The sequence below is a fragment of the Quercus suber genome, unplaced genomic scaffold (genome assembly GCF_002906115.3).
Source record: "Quercus suber isolate HL8 unplaced genomic scaffold, Cork oak 2.0 scaffold_480, whole genome shotgun sequence".
Taxonomy (NCBI): domain Eukaryota; kingdom Viridiplantae; phylum Streptophyta; class Magnoliopsida; order Fagales; family Fagaceae; genus Quercus; species Quercus suber.
Genome location: NW_027069931.1, coordinates 121,006 through 146,026, shown reverse-complemented (window position 1 = coordinate 146,026; position 25,021 = coordinate 121,006). Strand labels below are relative to the sequence as shown.

Sequence of the window (25,021 nt, the reverse complement as noted above, 5' to 3'; positions counted from 1 at the left end):
ATATACAGATCCATCAACAAATGACACAGATTGAGGAGTAATATAGAATTAAAATTTAACAAATACATCATCCATATGATATCATCTCTAAATCACACATAACTTATTGAAAAATAAAACATAAACCATATACCATAACTCTAAAAGACATTTCCACCCGTGAGTGAAACTATTTATTTTTTATTTTTTGAGAAACACCCGTGAGTGAAACTAGGCTCTCAACATAAACCATAGCTCGTTTTGAGATGAATGATTCTGGAAACTCTAGAAGTCGAAAGTTCCTAATTTCATTAGAACTAATGTTATACCAGGCTATCGCGTCATCGTCACCAGCAAGAAAAAGCACTCCATTATTGAAAAATTGTAGGGGCCTGTTAATTCCTAACAAGGGTCCTACAACAAGTTGTTTGGTCCAAGAATCCTCAACCCCGTATTCACGCATCACCCATATATCAAAGTAATTCTCTGTCACAGTATCCTCCTTATAGACAACAAAAGCAAGGCATTCATTGAACACACAAAAATCTTTTACCCTTTGTATACTTGGAACATTGTCCACTGGGTACCTTAGTTTTCGAAACACCTCATCTGGCAACTTCATTATTCGAAACACCTCATGGCTCATGTCAAAGGATAGAATTATCTCACAATCACATTTCTCCCCGAGTTGGTTTATTGTGGCCGTTGTCAAAGAAACCGAGCCAATGATGAGCACCATTAAAGTATACTTCATAACAGGGAGAAAGCAAACTAATGTTTGAACGATGAAGAGTGGTGTCAATAACTGGGGCCCAGGAATAAGCCTTTAGGGAGAAAACTTGAAAAATATTGTAGTAGTCTGTGAAGAGTGATTTTTGGGTAGGTGGAGAATCCTTGTTATAAGTGACAATTCTAACCACCTTGTAGTCATTAGAATATTGATCATAACCAAATGCATAAAATGCTTTAGAGTTATATGGTTTAACTAAATGGGAAGGAGGACCAGGAAGCCAGGGATAAGAAATGATCTTACGTTCTCTGATGGCCGGATTCCATAAGATAAATGAATGGAAGCAGCCGCCAGGGGCACGGAAGGAACCACCAATGCAAATAATGCCATTGATGCAACTAAACATGTTGATAGTTTTAGTTTGTTGCATTGTGACCAAGCCCAAGTCCTTTGAAAGGTCCACAATGCGTCCAACTACAGCATCATCATTATCATCCGGATAAGGGTGCAGGGAGAAGCCATATCCTCCTATTAAGTCAGAGCTCTGGAGCAAAATACTTGGATTTTTTGTTTTTGTTTGATGGTGAAGGTGTTTGGCAATGAAATTTGGGTTTTGAAAAAGAGTAGACCATGACTTCTTAACGCACCTGAAACGAAGCATGGATTTCATTGGAAGCCACGACACGATCTCTTCCAACAGCTCTTCCGGTAATGATAAATTATTGGATCTGCACCTTCTCGACCTTCGCCCCCACCTCCACATTGAACTCGAACTCGACATTTTTTTTATTGACTACTACTAGGGTTTCATCGAAATCCCTAATATAATATAACATGCGTGCGTTTGGGTTAGAACAAAAAATGAAAATTATTTTATTATTTAGTTTATTTTTATTATTATTTATAATTTTTTGATATTATTTACAGGTTTTATTGTATTATTTCAATTAACTTTTACTTTTATTTACAATATTTTCAATAATAATTTTTCAATTTCAACAAAATAAGCGAAATCCAAACACATTACTCTTTTACTCCCAACAGAACACCAATTTGACAAATCCGCATGACAGAACAATTTCACATACAGAAATAACATTAAAGCAGAAACTATTTAACTGGGCCGCCCAAACCGGGCGCCCAATCACAAATTATTTTTCTTCGTGAAAGCCCAATAACAAGCCCATGTAACTGCTGGTCTTCCTTTTTCATTTGCGCAACCACTTGTACTTCATCATCAATTTTACTGCACAACCCTTCTAACATCAGCTTCACCTCTGTTTCCACCCTCTCCGTTCCTTGTTGGTTTATTATTTCAATGTTGGGGATTTAATCTTAAGGAGTTATAATGGAATAACAAAATGAATACAACAAGCAAACTGAAATTATGATTAACTTGAAAGTACAATTGAATATTATCGTTATACAATATTTGCCCCCCAAATGTAAGTTGCTAAAAGGTTATTACAAATTTATCTCTAGGACACAACCATATTTATAGGGTTTTACAAATAGCAATTCTGGAGAATAGACATAGGATTTCTTGTGTTTTTTTGAATATATTTGAGAGAGAGAAGGGAATTAGTAATCAAGTTAGCACATATTCACAAACTATAAAAAAATTAAAGAAATTATTTATTTTCATAATAATTGAAAAAAAAAAAAAAAAAAACAGAAAGTATCTGAATGTTTCTAATGAATAAAATAATTTTATTCAACGAAAAACAGACACGAAGAGAAATTCAGTACACCAACAAGACTACATAGATAATCAAAGCCTAGAGAAGCAGTGATGACGGAACTCAAGCTACAAGACCTTGATATCCTGGTCTTTTTTCTGTGCCATCAAAATATATATAATAATAAATTAAAAAATTGACCCTCTTTAAAAAAAAAAGAACAATATTTGATGAACTTTTCAATGTGAATGAGTTAAATAGAGATATGACCCAGATGAGGAAATTTGTTTCTTTGGAATTGAATTGTGTTATACCAAATGATTAACAATTCGAATGCTGGGGAAGGTTAGAGAATTTCATGGGTTTCAATTAGGGGTGGCAAATGGGCGGGTTGGATCATAAATAGGTTGGGTGTATAATTATTCATTTATCCATTTATGACCCAATTATATATAAATTAATTATTTATTACCCGCAAAATCCATTTAATTAGTAACCTACCCATTTAACCCAATAAGACCCAAATAAATAAATAACTTGTTAAAAACTTTAAAAACAAAAATTAAAAAGTTCAAAAAAAAAAATCACTTTTCCTATTTTTTCCTTTCATTTTCCCTTCACAAAATTTATTTCTCAGCAACCAAACAAAGCCGCAAAGAGAGGGAAAAAAAAGGACTTTTTTTTCCTCAGCAACGAAAGAGTCTCAAGCACACCGAAATGACCTTCGTTTCCTCTTTCCCTTCTATTCCCTCAGTTTTACTCGGCAACCAAACAGACCAAGAGAAAAAGTTAAAGTTGTCTAACTTCCAAAAAAAAAAAAAGTTCAAAAAAATCACTTTTTCCTTCTCTTTCCTTTCATTTTCTCTGCGACAAAAGACCCATCAGATAAAAAAATCATTTTTTTCCTTTAATTTCTCAGCAACCAAACAAAGCGTTAGAGAGAGAGAGAGAGAGAGAGAGAGAGAGAGATATGGACAGGGAAAATGAAAGTCCCGGAGAACGTTATGCTTCTTCGATGCAACGCCGGGATTGAGAGCCAAATCGCCTTCTCGCCGATCGTGGATTGGGTCGGGTACGAGAATCCCTAGCTTCAAAACGTCGTCGCGTTTCTTGAGATTGAGCCGGCGATCGATCTCATTCTCGACTAGCAAGCCATGGCAGTCCCAGCCGAAGCGGCGAGTGACGTGGAAGTCGTTCATGGACTGGTACCAGGTGACGATATCCTTGATGGTGCCGGCGGGGATGTGGTCGTAGTGAGGGAGTCCGGTGGCGAACGGCGGACAGTCGTAGAAAACATACTCCGGCGAGTCTTTGGTCCAGTCAAGCTGAATCTCGAAGGCCTTGATCTCCGTCTAGAGGCGGAGGATTTCCTCCTCGTGTTTAGGGAAGGAAAATGTGGGAAATGTTGAAGAGTAGGTGGAAAAATGTGTTTTGACTTTTGAGTCTTGTTTGGTTACTGAGAAAATCAGAGGGAAAGTGTTTAAGGAGAGTGACACTGAGAGTGAGTTATATTATTTATTTAAGTTTTAGATTTTAGAGGGGTTTAGTGGGTTTTTGTGCATTTATTTAAATTTAATTTTTAAATGGGTTTAGTGGTTATCAGTGAATTTATCCATTTAAACTTATCTAATTAAATAACTAAATGGGTTTTACCTATTTAACCCAAATATTTAAATGAGTTGGGTTAAGATTTATCCAAATAAGGTGGGTAATGGACGGGTTAATGGATATGGATAAAAATTGCCACCCCTAGTTTCAATTTGAAAGAGAAGAACATGTAGAACCCATAAGGAAAAATAAATATATAATGTAATTGTGTTTTAGTGAAATGGGTATGCATAAATAAAAGTGTGAAATTGTTTGGTTTATATTATCAAGAAGAGCTTCTATTCAACGAGATAATCTTGGCAAGAAGTAAGAAATATGTGAAAAGACTATGCCACCATGGTTGCAAATCAGTGAGAAAGAATACGCACAAAGAGAGTATTAATTTTGTAATATTTTAATATAAAAAATGTCACACCACTTTTCTGTTAGCCATATAAATAATAACATTAATAGCAGTTAACAAGAACACTAATTTGGTTTTTTTTTTTTTTTTAAATAATTTGAGAGACTAATAGTACTCACTCAAAACTTAAAGGGACTAATTACACTTGCAAGGTAAACATTAGGTACCAAAAGTATAGTTTCACCAAAATAATAATAATAATAATAATAATAACAATAATAATATAACATTTAGTATAGCAGGATGCCCCTAACAGTTACTTTTCTATTTTTGGGCTTTAAAAAGTTACAACCTTTTTTTTTTTTTTTTGGTTAACCAAGCTGATAACATAAAACTAAAAAACAACCATTCTGTTACAAAAGAGCTCAGCTTTGTCAAAAGCTAGCAAATCGACCACCACAGGTGGTGGTTCATACAACAAAAGAAAATTAACAGCTTAAGTTGCTCCCATGTTAGCAAGCTTGTCAGCACATCTTTTAGCTTCCCTTGAAATTACAGTGCCATTCTAAAAATTTTAGAGGCGCCACTTGTTGCCTGCACCCCTATTATTCAAGAGTAAATGTTCGGTATACACTTGTAACTGAAGTATAACATTCAATAATGATAAAAAGAGTAAGTGGATCATATCTATATTTATATCTATATATAACTAAAAGTTGAAGTGTAGTATTTATTGTCACTACACTCTTGTTAAGCCAGCTCATCCTCCACATTGTTGCCACATCATTATTTTTTCATATTTATTTTTTGCTTTTAATTTTATAGTTTGGATAATATAATGAAAAACAGTTATTGCAGTTGAATAAGATAGTCTTTGTGCAGTTTTCTTTCACTGTTTGTAAATATATTGTTTAACAAATTAACAACAAATTGTTTATCATTATTTTATGATGTTTTTAGCTGCACGAGTAATTGTTTTTAAGTATTTATGAATATTTTGTATTGCTCATCTTCCTCATCTCATTAGTATTTTTTATTATTATTATATATGATGAACACAACGAAATTAGTAGGCTAAATGTCTTGGGTGTCAATGATCAGAGAGCACTTGAAAGTTCTAAAAAAGCAAACACAAAATCAGAGGCGATCGGGGAAGACCGACCAAGAATCCTCCGATGGTAAAGTTAGTATTTCTGGGATTCCAATTTTTGTGGAAGTGTCTGAATGACTTACCCTCACATGGATGAATGCTTATATAGCACACACTTCGGGACAGTTACTTATTTAGTAACTTCTCCTATCATTGAGGAATTCGGAAGACTCGAAGGTAACTTCCATAACTGCTATAAAAGTTACATTATTTGTGCTTGTTTTCCATAACTGTCATTGGAAACTGGCTATGGTAATGAACCTTGACCTTAGCGTTTCGGGCTAAGTGAAAAGCTCGTCCTAATCTTACATGGGGAGAGAAGTCTAGAATGCAGGAAGGTCGTCCAAGTATTTCTTTCCATGGACGATCGTGGATGAGCATACTATAATGTAATCCATCTACATTTGCTTCGTTTGTCCTGTTTGCCTTGGACAACCTCAATGGACGAGTTTGGAGTTGGTGTGTTATAATACCCCATCAATATATTTTTAAGAAAACAAATTCAATTTCAAGTTTAAAATTATTTAATTATCTATTTATTTTTTGCATGTTAGATTAGATTATGACAGTATTAACACAATATTTAGCTTGATTACAATCATTATGTATATAAGAGGGTAAAATTTTTGAATTTGATTATGCATTGAGTATTTGGCCTGATCACATCATAGTTGAAATGTTTTTACATATTTGGGAGAATGAGTTTGGCTTTGATGTGAGTTTGATTTTTTTCCCTTTCTTTTTTAATTGAATTATAGTTTTGTTGAATTTTATAATTTTTTTTGATACATTTCTTGGTGTTTTTGGTTGGACGGTAGAAAAAATTGGGTTTGAAAAGGATTTTAAAACTAAAAAATAATTTCAAAATTTTTTTTCTATTTTACTTTTTAATGATACACAAAATGGTACAAATAATTTTTATTAAAAATTATTATTTTTTCAACCTTCTGAATTTTTGATAAAAATTGTATTGTTTTCATTTTGGTATGACAAAAATTATAAATTGCATTTGTAATTGTCACTATAACAAATGAAAATATGATTATGAAATACATTACTATTTATTAAATTAGTCCAAATTGCAAAAATAAATTTAATGAGACCATCCTAAAAATATTATCATGTGCAATGCGCGGGATTTGTGACTAGTATATATAAAAGCAGAGATCTTATGCGGGAGAGTATGAGGTTGTGCCATGTGGCGCACTCCTTAAAGTTCTTTTTATTTAGTTTTCTACTTCAACAAAGTTTGTATTTATATTAAAATATTAGTTCATTGAATTAGCTAATAGAGTAAATGTATATATTAATTATCTATTGATGTGCATTAATTATTTATATTAAATGAATTTATATAATTATTTGGGTAAATTGCAAATTACACCCCTGAAGTTTGGGGTTGACTTGATTTTACACTCTAAAGTTTCAAAAACTTGATTTTATACCCTGAAGTTTGGTTCTGTTAGCAATTCACATCCAACGGTTAAGTTCTGCTGTTAAGTGACACATCATCATGCTGATGTGTTCTATTTTTGCCAAATAAGCATCAAAACTATGTGTTTCAGCTATGATCAAGAGAAGAGCTGGCAGTGGCACAAATCAAAACTATACGTCGTTTCAGCCTAAAGTTAAAACAGAACCGCAAACCCAGCTCTTCTGCTCTGCAACTACTACCGTGAGTCAGTCCGTCGAAGGCTTCTTGTTAGCTCAGTAAGCCCACACAGCCAGGCCTCCCCTAACCACGAACCCAGCTCCTCCACTCGTGAGCCCATCAACCTAACCAAATGAGGTCGAATGTGGCTGCCAGGGTGACGGCCAAAGCAACGGTTATTAGTTATCTTCGACTGGAAGGATTTTTATTTTTGAAGCCATATTTGTGAATTGATTGTTAAATTTTTTGCATTATATCAGTTTATTATTTATGTATGTTGATTGGATGAATTCTATCGAATTTCCACCATAAACACATAATTTCAATAGAGAAGTAAGTTGCACAGTGAATTTAAATCATACACATATAGACAGTTCCATCAACAAATCAATCACCCAAAATTTTTTTACAAAAACCCCACCAATCCCAATCAACAAAAACCCCAAAAATCTAAGACTTACAAAGGCCAAATCTGAAAAGAGGCACACGAGAAGAGCAGCTCACAGAGCTGGGGAATTCTAGACGTCACCACCGAGGCCGCCTGAAGCCGTCACCATGGCCGCCGAGGCTGCCTGGAGCCGCCGCCATTGCCTGGGTTCACAAGAGCCGATGAGTTCGTGGGGATTGGGTTTAGTCTGTTTGGGTTCACAGGTGCAATCGGAGCTAGGGGAGGTCTGGCTGCGTGGGGCTCACCGAGCTGAAGAGAAGCCTTCAACGGACTAACTCACGGTAGAAGTTGCAAAGTAGAGGAGCTAGGTTCCTGGGTTCTATTTTGGATTTTAAAGTTAGGTCTTCACGGTGTCGTTTAAGTTAGATGCTAGTGTTTTAACTTTAGGCTGAAACAACGTAGTTTTGATGCTTATTCAGCAAAATTAGAACACATCAGCATAATGATGTGTCACTTAACAGCATAATTTAACTGTGGGGGGTGAATTGCAAACGGAACCAAACTTCAGGGTGTAAAATCAAGTTTTTGAAACTTTTGGATGTAAAATCCAGTCAATCCCAAACTTCAGGGGTGTAATTTGCAATTCACTCTAATTATTTTTATAAACTCTATATAGAAAATAATTTTTAGTTAGAATAATAATAATAAATTTAGAATATGACATTCTTACTCATGTTTAGTTGTTTTGACAACAATTGTCACAAAAGCCAAAAAAAAAGTTAAATATTTATAAATTCACTAAAATTAATTTTAATCCTTTAAATTTCCTAATTCCTTTGTGTGTGTGCACACACGCGTGTATGTGTTTGTGTGGAACTAACACTGTAGTATGAATTGTGTGTAATTAGAAAGATTACTAATATAATAAATATGTTTATTTTGTTATATTAATTATTTTAAGTATAATGAAATTTTAATATCATTTTTCTAAGATTTATATTAGAAACAATTGGTTTTTTTTTTTTTTTTAATGTGAGAAACAATTGATTTAATATATGGCATTTTTACTCAAATTTAGTTGTTTTTGCAACAATTGAAACCATATCCAACAAAAGGGGGAAATTTTTTTTAGTAACACACAATCAAGAATGTAAAAAAAAAAAATTAAAAAAAAAAATTTGAAACATATATGCATTTTTTAGTAGGCATGAAACATGCTTATCTATATTAGCTACTATAACATGCAATTTTCAATTTGTAAACACATATATATAGTATGATCAAATCATTATACTACTCTTAGTGTATTTCTATTTTGTATATATATAAAATAACAAAAGATTACAATTTTTTACAATGAAATTTATTGAAATATCTTTTTTATACATCAATAGTTGGGGGTGGAGACTTGAATCCTAAATGTTTCTATTGGAAATTGAGGTGCTAATTAGTTGAATTACATGATTTTTGGCAAAACTTTTCAAAATATTGGAGAAAACTAATAATAAGTTGTATCGCACATCGTGCGGAAACTCAACTAGTATATATATATTCATAGGACTTCACCATAAGCAGTGGGAAAAAACATTCTACCGAGCATCCTTAGATAAAAGACTGTTGCTTTGAACTACCCGGCATTACAGAGGTATCAACAACTTCCCCTTTCAAAAACAGCGGCTGCCCCCATTCCAGAGCCTGCATTTCAGTTAAAAACATTCATAGTGAGTAACAAACCCCTGCAGATAAACATGCTTGCACTTGCAAATCATTTAAACACAGAGAAGGGAGATAGAGTACCTATGCACATTGATATAACTCCAAGGGGCAGTCTTTTCCACGACACTTCATCTCATGCAACGAGTGCTAGTAACAGACACAACAGTCAATTTCTTTGTTGATAAAAGACAATCTCCATACTATGTTGAAGCTTTAACTAAAGTATAAGACAACAATTTAAGCTTGTCACGCAGGTGATCTAGGTTCAATCCCTGAAAACAGCGCTTTTGTTTATCCATTAAAAAATATATATATTTGACACTAATTTGAAATGATATGAACAGATATCAAAATGATATTCCAAACTTTGTCTTTGGCAATTATGCATCAAGGCACGTTACAAAAGAGTAAATAGCCCTCCAACCATTTCCCTAGATGAATCCAGCGTTAGTTATTATGAACCCTTCGTAGACAAATGCTCCTACCTAAAAATTTTGCATACATCAGCTAATTCTGAACCTAACTTTATCAATTAATGATGACAATATACTTGCAAAATGGAAGTTTTGCTCAGAGAGGTATTACTCATCAGCAAAAGCACAATGCGGAAGGCAAAACCCATTTGCCCTTTTTGGCAGCACCCATAAAATAGGTTCTCCAAATGATAACAAGGATTTCAACAGCCTTCTAATATGCAACCAAATAAGAATGAGTTTGCGTGTGAGTGTTGTTATCTTTTGGGGTTCAGGAAAAGGGGAGTGGGGGGAGGGATGGGAAGAGAGTTAACGATGATGAATTTTACAATAAGCAGCTAAGTAACCAAATAACTATCACAATTTTGAATAGACTTCTTTACAATCTTATGAAACTTTTCCAGATGAGACTTGGAGATTTAAATATAACAGGACTCAGGACATTTGTGTTCAGACTCTAATAGCTTTTTTTACAAGTAAAGAGTAAAGATACATTTTAAGTGATTTTATGAAAAGCTTATTTGGATAAGACTCATTAAGCAAGACAATTGAGCTTCAAATACAAAGCTACAACATCTTAATTCAAATCGTATATGCATAATGTCCTCCTTCCATCCTCTTTAACCTACTTCAAAGTTGCCAACTGCCACAAACTTCTCTTCTTTTCAACCAAAGTCAGTTCCAGCTGTAACGTCATGTTAATTATGCGATCCTTAAAATGGCTTAATTGCAGAAAGGTAAATTAAAAATTGAATATCAATGTGAAAATATAGCAAAACATCAAAATAACATACTAAATATCAGAAAAACATGATGCCAATCTGATTAATTGATTATTGCTCTATGTTAATTGCTATTAATCTTCAGTGTAACTGTCTAATCCCAAAACCAAGCAAATCTCTTGACACAGAGTAAGCATAAATTTTGAAAAGGAAATGAAAGGAAATGTTTGCTTTATAATATAAGTTCAGGTTCATCATTGATTGCTTTTCAAAGGAGAGAACAAAAGGGTGGGTTGGGAGGGTGGTGTGTGTGGGAGGAGGGGAGATCATTTGTCAATAAAAACATTATGAACGAAGCAGGCTCTCCTTTGTCTATCGGCATACTAGCCAGATGAGCATTTCCGAGAAAATGATTCCTATAAAAATTAATAAACAAAGTCCAACTCCATACTTAAGTCCACCTATATATATATATATATATATATATATAATCAAATTGTTTAGGATTACTCTTCTTAAAAAAAATGTTTTACGTTGCTAGGATAAAGCTACACCAACGTTGATTTTTTTTTTTTTTAATAAAACAAATTAAATGTCGCATGGAGCTTAGCGACCAAATTCCAACAAACATCTAGTGTTAAATGCTGCATTTTAACTCTAATTATTAGAACATAATTGTGGGTTCTGATTAATTTAATTAGTAAAGTTTCATATCATTGAATAAAAAATTTGTCTATCAAAAAAAAAAAAAAAAAAATCTAAAGCTCAAATCCTACCTATATAAAAAACTAATTGATTTCTTTGGCCTAATGATAAAAAACTAATATTCATAGAACTGATGTTATAAGTTTAAATTATATTGTATCTTAAAAAAAAAATAAAAAAGAATTTCATCAATTTCCATCCAAGAAACTGGACGAGTAGTTGAACTCCTTATTAAAAATGGTTGTTAATCAAAAAATATGAACAACGTCTCACTCCAAACTAATTTGAAAAAAAAAAAAAACTCCTCAAATTTTCCCAAAAAAAAAAAAGAAACCCTTCAAATTTCGTATAGATCTTTTTTTTTTTTTTTTTTTTTTTGTGAATTTTAAAAATCTAACTGTTTAATTTCACGTTCATTATGTTTTCAACATCCATTTCAAATTTCATTTAAATTGAATATTATTTACTATTCGATCAATAAACTTATTTTTTACGTATAATTTTAGATCACAAAAACTTAAAATTTTAACATTTGCAAAAAACTTAAAATTTTAACATTTGTTTCATGACATAGCAAGTGATCTTTAATTCTTCAAAAAATATTCACAAGATTGCCACAAATTTATCAAAAAGACAACCACAGGCTTGGAGCGATAACCACCAATTACTACCACAAGAACAATTTTACGCAAGGGAGAAAACATAGGGTGAAAAGAGAGACACATGCTTCAGGGTATACGGTATTTTTTTTCATATCTGAATGTCTTTTGGACTACAAAAAGAGAAGCTACAATGCAAAATCTACAGAATGAACTTCTCATCACTTTCAATCTAATTATCGTAAGGTCTGTCACATGTAGATACATTACTTCTTTCCAGGTTAGTTGAATCATATAACTTGACTAATCACTCAAATCATCATCAAAAAAATTTATGTCAGCTTCATCGTCAGTGGCGGCAGCAGCATTGGCAGGAATAGCATCCAATGATTCTACATCAGTCAAAGAAACCAGCTCAAGGGATCCTTTCCTAGCCTCTGCAGTTCCATCTTGATAATCAACCAAATCATTATCATATGAATCTTGTTTCATCCCAGTGTAAATGATTTCCTACAAAGGGACAATAAAGAGTTCGTCAGTTAAATTTTGCATTTAGTAATAGCAGAACTGATGCATTGTTCAAAAGAGAGGCATATTTTCTTTGATAAGCATGGAGGTGACAGCTTTAAAGTGGGAAAATCAGATTCACATCACACATTGTCTGCAGACTCCAATCAGACAAGGAATGTTTACCAGAGCCTCATCTGAATCAATGTCATCCTTCAACTTGTAAAGAAAAGATTTTGTGGTTGCACAGAATAGGCTTAGTAACAGTAACTTTTTTATTTTCTACAGCCTACCATACTAAACCTAAATATTGAGGTTTTTTGCCATAATAAATCAAGTGAAGCACCCCTACAAGTTGGAATGCTATGCAACATAATGCATCTTTTGCATATGACAGCCAACTATAGTTACTAGTTAGCCAGATCAATTAACATGTGTAACCCAATTCACACAGCCCCTTGGCACGTGAAAAATGTGAGCTCCAATACCTCATCATCTTGCAAGGCTTGTTTCTCTGCTTCTACTATCCAGTCACCTAGTAAACGTTCTATGAGAGCACTGTCAAGAGAGATTTCATCCGACTTTTTCCTTAATTGGTGTTCTCTAAGCCGCAAGTTGTAGTGAACATAGATAAGGTCATTCAGTCTTTTCTGGGCTAAACGATTGTGCCTCTGGCTGTATATCTGATCAAATATGCTCCAGTTATGCTCACACCCAAAAGATGAGCATGTCTGACTTAATATGCGTACAGCTATTCGTTGCAGCTCAAAGCAACTTATCCCATGTTGTTGCCACCATGCAGCTAGTAGGAGGGAAAAAAAAAAAGTCAGTTTAAGCCGATGGAATGAAAGTACTCTATCTGCACTCTACATGTGTGAATGCACAGTGCACCTGTAACTAAAATTCTCAAATGAGTAACAAAGCAATTTAATGCCATCACCTGGATCAAGCTCTGTTCTTGTACTGATTGCCAATTCAGTTCCAAAATCAGCTTTTGCAGTAATATACTCAGAAATCTGTGAAATTGATATGGGAGAGTTTTAGATATATGAAAAAGTTAGGACATAGCAGCAAATGGTTAGCTCAATATCCTTGCCTGCATAGATGCAGAAATCCTTCTCATATTGTCTGATTCCAGCCTAACTATGCATTCATTAAGTCCACGCACCACCTCTGAATGCTAAATCCATATAAAACAAAGATTTAATTAGGAAAAAAACCTATATGTATCTGCAATTAATCAAAGGTCATTATTTCTCCTACCGCCATAAAATCAGTACGATATCTGTACGATGGATTTAAGAAGTAAGCAGCCATACACAGAGGGTGGTAGAACAGTGAACTCCAGTGGTGGTCTATTACATTCCAGAATGGTTCATATTTACGTGCATCATCACCGTGGATGGATTTAATTGCAAGCTTTGCTCTGTACATATCATTATATATAGATGGCATTGACAAGCTTTCACCATTGTCAATCTTTTGAAGCACCTGCATTATTGGGTCCACCGATTTCAAAACATACTGCACCTTCTTCCAAAATGCAGTGTTTAAAACAATATTTTCAACATCTTTTCCCAGGACTGATTTGGACAGCCGAGAGGAAATCCACTTGTTTGATAGAAACATTTTTCTCAGACTAATCTTGTGGTCCCGCAAGCTTTGCAAAGTGGCAAAGCTAGAGGCACACCTAGTAATAGACAGCCTCAGAAGTTCCTGTCCCTCGGTAAATTCATTCTTCATAAGATTTAACAACCAAATTTGGTTGTAAATGAACTTTGTAATTCGTTGTCCCTTCTCCATGCATTCCCCTACACTTCTTATCTTCAAAAAGTCTTCAAGCATCCGATCAAAACAATAGGTGCCACATGGAGTCCAGAATAACTTCCTTCTTTTCTCTTCAAGCATCTTACCAGCAGCTTTATAACTGGGAGTATTCTCTGTGATTACCTACAAGAGGCAGGAGGGAGGAAGCAAATTTAGTGCTAGAAGATTATTGTTTCATCAGGCAAGGAACTACTTGAGAATTGGAATAAAAAAAATACCTGAACTACATTGTCCTCACCAGTCTCTTCCACCACTTTGTCTAACAGCTTAAACAAATTAGAAGCATCTTCTATTACATCAGTGGCATCAACTGAAGAAACAAAATAAACGCTTTGGGGGCAAGACACCAAAAAGTTAATTAATGTTCTACCCTGTGTATCTCTCCAAGTGTCTGCCATTATAGAACAACCGGTGATTGTCAAGGATGCCTTACACTCAACTAGGTAGTTTTTAACTGTTGTAATTTCCTCCTGTAGAAACCGGCCAGATATCAGTTGGCTCTGAGGGCATACCAAACCCTGTCCATATCGACCAACCAACTCTAGCATCTTATGGAAGTATATGGAGTCTGCTGCTTGTAAAGGAACTCCTGCATAGTAAAAAAATTTGCAAATTGCAGATATAACTTCATTGGCGGATTTTTTATTGGATGCTGTATTTACTTTTGCTTGTTTGTGAGATTGTTGTTTCTGGGTCTTTGGTTTTTTCAAAAAAAGAGAATCCAATCTTGATCTTTTAAATGATGGTTCAGAACAAGAACTGGGAGACATTCCTTTGACTGCTTTTGTCAGATCTTTTCCCATTCTTTTATCGCCTTCGATCAGACTTTCTTTGCTGAAATGATGCAGAACAGCCTGCTCTTTTTCTTCCTCTTCATTTTCATTGTCTGTCAGCATAAAGAAAGCTGATAATTCGCCAGTATCAGGTCGTCTGTGTCTTCTACCAGTACGATGCCATTTCATATTCTCTTTTATCATGAGATAAACTTCCTCAGGAGCATGTTTACAAGGTGCTACTTCCCCAGGAATTCTAGCTAGATGTTGTTTAAAACGATTAATACCCCCACTAACTATTTTCTCACAATAATTGCATTTTACTTTTTTTTTCCTCTCATCCTGAGCAACACCATGTTCCCACCCAGGGTCAACATACCCCAGTGAACGAAGAGGAGTTGAGTTCACAGGCGAAGTCCGAACAACCATCAACTGCTTTCCTTTGCTTCTATACCCAACATTCACTTCTTCTTCATCATCGTTGGAGTGAAAATTCAAATACACCTGTCCCTCATCTTCAGACTGTCTTGCTTTCTTATTGGAACGACATCCTTCCAAATTTTCTTTCATTCTCAAATATACTTCATCTGGAGCCTTGTCACAATAAGTTACTTCTCCAGAAACTCGAGCTAAATGTTGCTTTAACCTGTATATTCCACCACTAACTATTTTCCCACAGTAATTGCATTTAACCTTCTTCTTCTTCTCATCTTGAGCAATGCCATGCTCCCATCCAGGGTCAACAATTCCACAGGAGCGAATTCGGGCCATGAATCAAATTATTCAGGAACTTGTACTGGAGCGCTTTTTAACCCTTATCCAATTACGTTGCTGCAAGAGGCACAAACAAATACATAGGAAAAATATACCACAGCTATGATATTTCCATATTTAAAAGTCTTCCATGTTTCTAAAGCTCAGGTAATCAACAAAAGCATGAGTCAGGCAGACAGGAACTAATATTAGTGTAACCAAAAAGTGGGAAAAAAAATTACATGAGAGAAGCATGATTGGTCAAATGAAATTTGTCAAAACAAGGCACTATAAGTAGAAATTTTTGTATAAGAACTACATCCAAGGCTTTTACATGATTGCCCATGTATCAAAATCAGTCTTGACTGTAAATATGGACAGACATACCCATTCAAAATTCTAAAAATATTGCATAAAATCTAATACCAATTATATCTTTCAACTTAAAAAGAAAATTCTTAAGTCCTCAAATCTAAATTTTGACAGAATTTAATTTGAATGGGTTATTAAGGGTTCTTTTATCTTTTTAATTGGTAGGTGTACAAGTACAAGTATACAAAAATAATTTCATGATGAGTAATTAGGAATGTCAGTTAAACTACATACATTGCAAGTCCAATGAGCCAAAAACTCTCTAGGAGTGGAAAGTGCCAGCCGCATGCCCCTTTGAAAAAACAGATAACCTTGCCTGCCTGGTGTTACTTCCTCGGATATCTCAAATGAGCCCTTCAACCTAAAATGAACTGATTTTAGAGTCAGTAGGGAACTGGGATTAAAGAAAAAATAGATAATTGGAAAACATCACACACACACTACGTTACACAATCTTTAGGTGGAAATCCATGTAAGGCTAATTCGACAAACACACAAATATTTTAAAATTTTGGGATCAACAAAATACAGTTTCACCATTTGTTGTGTAGTAGAGTATGCTTGGGTGCCCTAACAAAATTGCACACAAGTTTCAAATCATAAATTTCATTTCCTAAGCAAGAAGATCACACCTTCAAATTCAACATTACTTGGCTAAAGTAAAAACATTCAGTTATTCAAACATACTATTAAGCATATATTATAGATAGAGGTAGATGAGCTGTTATCATCTTAAGAGCTTTCATATAGATAGAGTCCACAAAATTTAGTAATTGGTTTCTTTTCTTGCATTCAAATTTTCAGAGTTATATTGGCCCAAGTCCATTCGTGGGGTTAGGTCCATTGTGCTATTACTTGTTTCCCAAGATTAGCAATACTAGTCCTAGGATTCCGTGTCTGTATATATAGACCTTTCACTTTACAGTTTATTGTGTTTTGGAACCATCTTCTTTAGGGATTTTACATCTCCGTTAGAACAACTTGCTGACATATTCACCAAGACTCATCCACCAAATCAATTCCATGATCTTATATCCAAACTCAAGTTTGGCTTCTTGTAATCTAACTTGAGTTTGAGTGGGGATGTTAGAGTTATATCAGCCCAAATCCATGTGCAGGCTTAGACCCATTGTGCTATTACTTGTACTAGTCCCCAGGGTTAGCCATATTAGTCATAGGAGTCCTAACTGAATGAAAAAGAGGATCTCTAGTGTGGACTCATCAACCCCACGCCACGTGACGATAAGGGTAACACTACGTATACCATTGGAGCTATCATTGTGTGCACAACACATTCGTTGAAGCTTCACTACTTGAACCACTAATTCATGCCAGATGTGAAGTGATACGAGGACTCCTTCCACCAAGCCACACCTTGCGGTGGTCAAGGTTTCCAATTCTATACATATATAATATAGACCTCTCACTATACATATTATTGTGCCCAATGCAATACAATACACACATCAATTCCATTTCACACAAATGATAGCTTAAAACAATTTTAAGACATACTCAATAACCAGCTCAAGCATGTCCAACTTAAAACCTTTTTTTTTTTTTTTTTTGTTGTTGGAAGGAACAAACATGACTTCAACATTGTACTCAATTGTTTGCTTTTAGATCATCATTCATTAAAACACATTACAAATATTTGTAACTCATATTTCAGTTTCCAAACACAACAAATTAAAAAAAAAAAAAAATTTAACAGAAAGATAATGTAACCTAACAAATTTCCATTAGAACTAAAATTAATATAAAAAATAATTTGAATTTTCTGATTGAGCTAAGAAATGAAAGGATCGTACAATATCGCATACCGCAAAGGTGACTGTATGGAAGGAAGGAGCCGAGTTAGGAAAAGGAACGCCGAGTCAGATGGTGCTTTTGCTTTGCTTTGGTTTGCTTTTGAAGGTCAATAAAAATTTAGAGAAATCGGAAAAAAAAAATAAAAAATTTGTGAGAGTAAAAGGTAAGAGATTGGTGGAAGAAAATTAGGGTGAAATCGAGAGAGAAGGAGGGTGAGATCAACGGTGCGAGTCGCGACTCACGAGTGGGAATGGGTGAGTGGGTGAGAATGTTTCAACTCGAGTTCGACCCGCCGTGTGTTAGGGTTTTCTTCTATCCAAAGCCAATCTGGCATTTCATTTTTTAAATTTTTAATAAAATAAATTTTGTTTATTTTTTATTTTTAATCTCAGAGAAATTTATTTGATATATTTTTTGGATTCATATATATATATATTTTTTTAAAGTTAGGAGCGGTCAAGACTAAAAGAGTGAAGACAAAGACAACACAGCAGAATCGAGAAACTTTGCTGAGTTGGCTCACTGAGCCACGACCCGGTGCGGTGAGTCTCCTTATGGGATTTGTATATTAAACGGTCCGCTCCATCCATCGTTTTTTGTATGTCAGTATGTGTTTATTTCTTTTTGTGTGCAAACCGTATTCGAAATTACATTGATTGATTATAACACAAAGAGTTACCAATTGTCTTTAGAAGAACATTTTCCATATTTTTAAAATAATGGATGACATTTCTATTCCTAGACCTTTGAGATGAGCTTAGTTACAAGGTGACAATTCAATCTTTTGTCACATACAAAATTCTTTGAGACAAGTGAAAATTAAGGATTGAAAACAGGTGCAATGTAAGGGTTGAAATTGTGAGTTGAAAAAAATAACTTTCAATTTCAGCCATTGAATAAAAATAGTATAAAAATTAAAAATGGTAAAAATGTTTGCGTACTAGAAGGGGTGAGTTGCACCGGGTGCAATACCTACCCGATTCAAATCTGGAAATTTGTGTCTTTGACATTGATGAGCATTAATCATTCATTCTGATGCAAAACTTGCTTTTTCCCTTCTATCATTGATTGAAAATTCATACAGAAATGTTTTGTTTGTGTCCATCAAAATTATGTCGAAATTCATCTACCTCCTAAATTAAAAGCTCCACAAAATGGATTCATGAAAATTTCAATATGATTATGTGAAAATGGATTTCGTGCTTTGCTTGCATGCTTCAAACTTCTAAGGTCTGCCATTTACTCCACAACCAGGGGCAGAGCTACATTGTCCCTTGGGGGGGCCATGGCCCCCCCAAAATTTTGATTTCTTCTGCTGTTAGGCTATAAGTCTGATAGCAAAAAATAAGTAAAAAGTTATGGCCCCCTAAAAAATAATGACTGGCCCTCCCAATTCTTTCTAGGATCTCTACTTTAGTCCAATAGATAACCAAAAGTCCTTAAATAAAATACTAGTTAGCTCTCCCAATTGTCCAAATGATTTTGTTGTCAATCCAAATATCCAATAGACAATAATCCACACTCTTAAAATATCATCTTTTACCACTCATTGTCAAACAAAAATTTACTTTTTTTTCCCCATCATTTTCAATCTCAAGAAGCCACCTATGGGATTCTCAAAGAAAATAGAAGTTATCACTACTACTTTTTCTCTTGATACAAGCCCACACAGCCCCATGTTTCTTTCCTCTCATTGTTGATTGCTCTAAACACATTAACTCTCTTCTCAACAAGGGTAGAAATCAAATAAACTCCTTTCATCTAAAAAAAATATCCATATTTGCTTTCATTCTTCTTGTGTCTCAGTATTTCAGTTTTGTTTGTTTCTTCAACATCATATGCGCATTTAGATTTATGATTTTTATATTTATGATAATGGTCATTTAGTTTTATGAATATGCTTTGTTTATTAAGTTGTTCAATTTGTTGTATTGCTATATGATAATATATTATATCTCTTTCCATATCATCATTTTTTTTAATTTGAAATTAGGAGCTGAATAATTCATTAAAAATAAGAAAATTTTCAATATTATAGATAATGATGGGTTGGTGGTGCTTAAAATAATAGTATGCAAATTTTTGTACATGTGTATGGTAAAATAGACAGCTTTTTGTACTTCCATTAATATTTAAGAATATGACAATATATCAAAGTTGATAATTTTGTATTTATAAATTTATGAATTATGATTTTTCTATCAATATTACAACTTCCCCCCCCCCCCCCCCCCCATATATATATATATATATATTTTTTTTTTTTAAAGTTAGGAGCGGTCAAGACTAAAAGAGTGAAGACAAAGACAACACAGCAGAATCGAGAAACTTTGCTGAGTTGGCTCAGTGAGCCACGACCCGGTGCGGTGAGTCTCCTTATGGGATTTGTATATTAAACGGTCCGCTCCATCCATCGTTTTTTGTATGTCAGTATGTGTTTATTTCTTTTTGTGTGCAAACCGTATTCGAAATTACATTGATTGATTATAACACAAAGAGTTACCAATTGTCTTTAGAAGAACATTTTCCATATTTTTAAAATAATGGATGACATTTCTATTCCTAGACCTTTGAGATGAGCTTAGTTACAAGGTGACAATTCAATCTTTTGTCACATACAAAATTCTTTGAGACAAGTGAAAATTAAGGATTGAAAACAGGTGCAATGTAAGGGTTGAAATTGTGAGTTGAAAAAAATAACTTTCAATTTCAGGCAATACCTACCCGATTCAAATCTGGAAATTTGTGTCTTTGACATTGATGAGCATTAATCATTCATTCTGATGCAAAACTTGCTTTTTCCCTTCTATCATTGATTGAAAATTCATACAGAAATGTTTTGTTTGTGTCCATCAAAATTATGTCGAAATTCATCTACCTCCTAAATTAAAATCTCCACAAAATGGATTCATGAAAATTTCAATATGATTATGTGAAAATGGATTTCGTGCTTTGCTTGCATGCTTCTAACTTCTAAGGTCTGCCATTTACTCCACAACCAGGGGCAAAGCTACATTGTCCCTTGGGGGGGCCATGGCCCCCCCAAAATTTTGATTTCTTCTGCTGTTAGGCTATGAGTCTGATAGCAAAAAATAAGTAAAAAGTTATGGCCCCCTAAAAAATAATGACTGGCCCCCCCAATTCTTTCTAGGATCTCTACTTTAGTCCAATAGATAACCGAAAGTCCTTAAATAAAATACTAGTTAGCTCTCCCAATTGTCCAAATGATTTGTTGTCAATCCAAATATCCAATAGACAATAATCCACACTCTTAAAATATCATCTTTTACCACTCATTGTCAAACAAAAATTTACTTTTTTTTCCCCATCATTTTCAATCTCAAGAAGCCACCTATGGGATTCTCAAAGAAAATAGAAGTTATCACTACTACTTTTTCTCCTGATACAAGCCCACACAGCCCCATGTTTCTTTCCTTTCATTGTTGATTGCTCTAAACACATTAACTCTCTTCTCAACAAGCGTAGAAATCAAATAAACTCCTTTCATCTAAAAAAAATATCCATATTTGCTTTCATTCTTCTTGTGTCTCAGTATTTCAGTTTTGTTTGTTTCTTCAACATCATATGCGCATTTAGATTTATGATTTTTATATATATGATAATGGTCATTTAGTTTTATGAATATGCTTTGTTTATTAAGTTGTTCAATTTGTTGTATTGCTATATGATAATATATTATATCTCTTTCCATATCATCATTTTTTTTTAATTTGAAATTAGGAGCTGAATAATTCATTAAAAATAAGAAAATTTTCAATATTATAGATAATGATGGGTTGGTGGTGCTTAAAATAATAGTATGCAAATTTTTGTACATGTGTATGGTAAAATAGACAGCTTTTTGTACTTCCATTAATATTTAAGAATATGACAATATATCAAAGTTGATAATTTTGTATTTATAAATTTATGAATTATGATTTTTCTATCAATATTGCAACTTGGCCCCCCCCCCCCCGGGAATTGTCACAATTTGGTACATGTGAAGTTCATGCATGAAGAAGTTGAAGGAGAGAATTGGCTAAAATAAAAGTTCAAGAAGTGTCACGACTTATAATCACTATCTCAAAGTTCAAGGTGTCTTGGCATTTTTTCCTTTAATGATTTTGGGACAAGTAGTAATATATTATGATACTTGATACAATAGTTTATGTTGTGAACTCACTCCTATCTTTACCTTATTAGTCTACCTCTCATCTTAAAAAATGTTTGTGTTTTACTAGAATTTGATTTTTTTACTATAAAATTAGGTAGAAAAAAGAAGCTTGTGGATTAAAAAGTAAATTACATTGATTGATACTTAATATGCATACATGTTAAAAATATAAAGAACATAGAATCCAATGGTAGGATTCTCAAAATATTAATTTAATAAAAAACTATTAGGTGAATTATACCAAGTATAACTTGATTGTAGAACTTTAAAAAATTACAAATTCCACTTGTTAAGTTTTACAATTTCTTAGTAGAAAAATGATAGTTTATTCTATAAAAACAAATGGTAGTGTATGTATGTATGTATGTGTGTGTATATAATTGTATGTTTCATAGAATATTACTAGGGATTGATAATAAGTTTAAATCTTGGTTACCCTTTTGGAAGCAGGGGCTTGGAGTTTTGGATTTGCTCCAACATAGCCAGTGAGTCCAACATAAGGAACAAGATAAGATGCAAGGAGTAAGTTAAGTCCACTAGCATAAGGATCAAAAGGTGGAGCCAATGGTCGCCCAAATGCACGATCAACCACTTTTGCAAATGATGCTACACTTAAATCCAATAATGGTCGTGGAAATCCTTTAACTGTTTTTTGAATGGCCCTGCATCAAGAACTTAGTATTTAGTACCATACATTTTTTTTTTTTTAAGTTATATCTACAATAGAATTTAAAATCTATAGTATCTACATTATGATAATTATTTTTTATCATCATGTCAAGACATTAATGTTAAATTTAAATTCAAGTCCTTTGTTTAAGGGCAAAAAGCTTTATCAATTAAACTAACTAGAGCCCATTAGCCATTAAACACACACAAAAAGAGTAAAAGAAATTAAACAACGATTTCAAAAGAGAAACCTCAAGTGTCCAACTTCTTGGAAAGCAAATTGTTTGATAATATCCCGAGTAAAAGGATCCAGATTTGCCCTTTTAGCACCAATAGGTGATGGGCCTCCCTTGGTTAGATTTGGAGCGAATTCATCTAAGCCATAACCCAAAGAGCTCTGCAAAAAGAATTCAGCTTCTAGGAACTCTAAATTTAGAGGAAATTCCAAAAGATCCACGTCTGATTTTGGGATTGATGAATAGTCATAGTCTATGCTGTCTTCAGAAGAATAAAATTTCGGAAGGAAAATGAGAGAGATTAGCAAAGTGGTGATGGCGGCTGTGCAAGTAATAGTTAGTGCCATAGTTCTTTTTGTTGGCTATTTTTGCTAGCTAGCTTGTGGTAGGTATGTCAGATTGATGCTACTGTTTATATTTATAAACAATCTCTGGCTGATACACGTCTTGGAATAACAATAATTCTAGCACCACAATTTGTTTTGCAAGTTCTATGTACTTTACCACAATTCTNGGTAGGATTCTCAAAATATTAATTTAATAAAAAACTATTAGGTGAATTATACCAAGTATAACTTGATTGTAGAACTTTAAAAAATTACAAATTCCACTTGTTAAGTTTTACAATTTCTTAGTAGAAAAATGATAGTTTATTCTATAAAAACAAATGGTAGTGTATGTATGTATGTATGTGTGTGTATATAATTGTATGTTTCATAGAATATTACTAGGGATTGATAATAAGTTTAAATCTTGGTTACCCTTTTGGAAGCAGGGGCTTGGAGTTTTGGATTTGCTCCAACATAGCCAGTGAGTCCAACATAAGGAACAAGATAAGATGCAAGGAGTAAGTTAAGTCCACTAGCATAAGGATCAAAAGGTGGAGCCAATGGTCGCCCAAATGCACGATCAACCACTTTTGCAAATGATGCTACACTTAAATCCAATAATGGTCGTGGAAATCCTTTAACTGTTTTTTGAATGGCCCTGCATCAAGAACTTAGTATTTAGTACCATACATTTTTTTTTAAGTTATATCTACAATAGAATTTAAAATCTATAGTATCTACATTATGATAATTATTTTTTATCATCATGTCAAGACATTAATGTTAAATTTAAATTCAAGTCCTTTGTTTAAGGGCAAAAAACTTTATCAATTAAACTAACTAGAGCCCATTAGCCATTAAACACACACAAAAAGAGTAAAAGAAATTAAACAACGATTTCAAAAGAGAAACCTCAAGTGTCCAACTTCTTGGAAAGCAAATTGTTTGATAATATCCCGAGTAAAAGGATCCAGATTTGCCCTTTTAGCACCAATAGGTGATGGGCCTCCCTTGGTTAGATTTGGAGCGAATTCATCTAAGCCATAACCCAAAGAGCTCTGCAAAAAGAATTCAGCTTCTAGGAACTCTAAATTTAGAGGAAATTCCAAAAGATCCACGTCTGATTTTGGGATTGATGAATAGTCATAGTCTATGCTGTCTTCAGAAGAATAAAATTTCGGAAGGAAAATGAGAGAGATTAGCAAAGTGGTGATGGCGGCTGTGCAAGTAATAGTTAGTGCCATAGTTCTTTTTGTTGGCTATTTTTGCTAGCTAGCTTTGGTAGGTATGTCAGATTGATGCTACTGTTTATATTTATAAACAATCTCTGGCTGATACACGTCTTGGAATAACAATAATTCTAGCACCACAATTTGTTTTGCATGTTCTATGTACTTTACCACAATTCTCATATGTGGTTGACTGAGGGTAGAGAAAATGTAATAAATTTATGTGAAGTAACAGATAGTTAGCTACAATTTGCCACATATGATAATTATGAAAAATGGTGCGGTAAAAGTTGTGGTCTTAGAATAACTTGTTGATACTAGAGGAATATTAGGAGGGTAGCTTTGTGTGATTCAATGGACATTGTCTTTGCATGATTAGGTAGTTGTTGAATAGGTGATGATTTGAAAAGGTAAAACCACGATTTGGGTTGTGAACTTATGATAAATTGATACTAATATGGACTTTGTCATAACTAACTCGAAAAGCTAAATTGGCCCTTGCATCGTATAGAAAATACATAATTTTATAGAGCAGCACGTGTATCTGGGTTCAAATCATATTAGTAGCTATTTGTTAAAAAGAAAAAAGAAAGA

At 33.7% G+C, this 25,021-nt stretch overlaps 4 protein-coding genes across 7 annotated transcripts; all 4 read right to left on the bottom strand.

Annotated features, from left to right (window-relative positions):
* Positions 1 to 650: 650 nt before the first annotated feature.
* On the bottom strand, positions 651 to 1,490 carry LOC111997792 (F-box/kelch-repeat protein At3g06240). Its single transcript, XM_065762905.1, has one exon. It carries the CDS (start codon positions 1,488 to 1,490, stop codon positions 651 to 653), a length of 840 nt encoding a protein of 279 aa, XP_065618977.1.
* A 10,381-nt stretch (positions 1,491 to 11,871) lies between these two features.
* On the bottom strand, positions 11,872 to 18,124 carry LOC111997748 (uncharacterized). Of its 4 annotated transcripts, none has more exons than XM_024029883.2 (8): positions 17,787 to 18,124; positions 16,210 to 16,346; positions 14,296 to 15,681; positions 13,514 to 14,200; positions 13,347 to 13,430; positions 13,191 to 13,266; positions 12,739 to 13,052; positions 11,872 to 12,253 (listed from the first exon to the last, which is right to left on the bottom strand). In XM_024029883.2, exons 3-8 carry the CDS (start codon positions 15,619 to 15,621, stop codon positions 12,047 to 12,049), a joined length of 2,694 nt encoding a protein of 897 aa, XP_023885651.1. In that variant the 5' UTR covers positions 15,622 to 15,681; positions 16,210 to 16,346; positions 17,787 to 18,124; the 3' UTR covers positions 11,872 to 12,046. The 4 variants fall into 4 exon arrangements, with proteins under 4 accessions (XP_023885651.1, XP_023885653.1, XP_023885650.1 ...); XM_024029885.2 differs by having other exon boundaries at positions 16,210 to 16,336; XM_024029882.2 differs by having other exon boundaries at positions 17,799 to 18,124.
* Positions 18,125 to 22,370: 4,246 nt separating this feature from the next.
* On the bottom strand, positions 22,371 to 23,349 carry LOC111997749 (desiccation-related protein PCC13-62). Its single transcript, XM_065762925.1, has 2 exons — positions 22,885 to 23,349; positions 22,371 to 22,626 (listed from the first exon to the last, which is right to left on the bottom strand). The coding sequence occupies exons 1-2, from the start codon at positions 23,214 to 23,216 to the stop codon at positions 22,386 to 22,388; spliced, it is 573 nt and encodes a 190-aa protein (XP_065618997.1). The 5' UTR covers positions 23,217 to 23,349; the 3' UTR covers positions 22,371 to 22,385.
* A 251-nt stretch (positions 23,350 to 23,600) lies between these two features.
* On the bottom strand, positions 23,601 to 24,470 carry LOC136063043 (desiccation-related protein PCC13-62-like). Its single transcript, XM_065762926.1, has 2 exons — positions 24,111 to 24,470; positions 23,601 to 23,856 (listed from the first exon to the last, which is right to left on the bottom strand). The coding sequence occupies exons 1-2, from the start codon at positions 24,440 to 24,442 to the stop codon at positions 23,616 to 23,618; spliced, it is 573 nt and encodes a 190-aa protein (XP_065618998.1). The 5' UTR covers positions 24,443 to 24,470; the 3' UTR covers positions 23,601 to 23,615.
* Positions 24,471 to 25,021: the final 551 nt, after the last annotated feature.

Bases quoted from the DNA above. Each gene is read 5' to 3' on its own strand.
- LOC111997792 (XM_065762905.1), bottom strand. From the start codon at position 1,490: ATGTCGAGTTCGAGTTCAATGTGGAGGTGGGGGCGAAGGTCGAGAAGG.
- LOC111997748 (XM_024029883.2), bottom strand. From the start codon at position 15,621: ATGGCCCGAATTCGCTCCTGTGGAATTGTTGACCCTGGATGGGAGCAT. The intron at 14,201-14,295 runs GTATTTTTTTTA...TGCCTCTTGTAG, and splicing joins GTGAGGACAATGTAGTTCAG to GTAATCACAGAGAATACTCC. The intron at 13,053-13,190 runs GTGATGGCATTA...CCCTCCTACTAG, and splicing joins AAGAACAGAGCTTGATCCAG to CTGCATGGTGGCAACAACAT.
- LOC111997749 (XM_065762925.1), bottom strand. From the start codon at position 23,216: ATGGCACTAACTATTACTTGCACAGCCGCCATCACCACTTTGCTAATC. The intron at 22,627-22,884 runs GTTTCTCTTTTG...TTCTTGATGCAG, and splicing joins CAAGAAGTTGGACACTTGAG to GGCCATTCAAAAAACAGTTA.
- LOC136063043 (XM_065762926.1), bottom strand. From the start codon at position 24,442: ATGGCACTAACTATTACTTGCACAGCCGCCATCACCACTTTGCTAATC. The intron at 23,857-24,110 runs GTTTCTCTTTTG...TTCTTGATGCAG, and splicing joins CAAGAAGTTGGACACTTGAG to GGCCATTCAAAAAACAGTTA.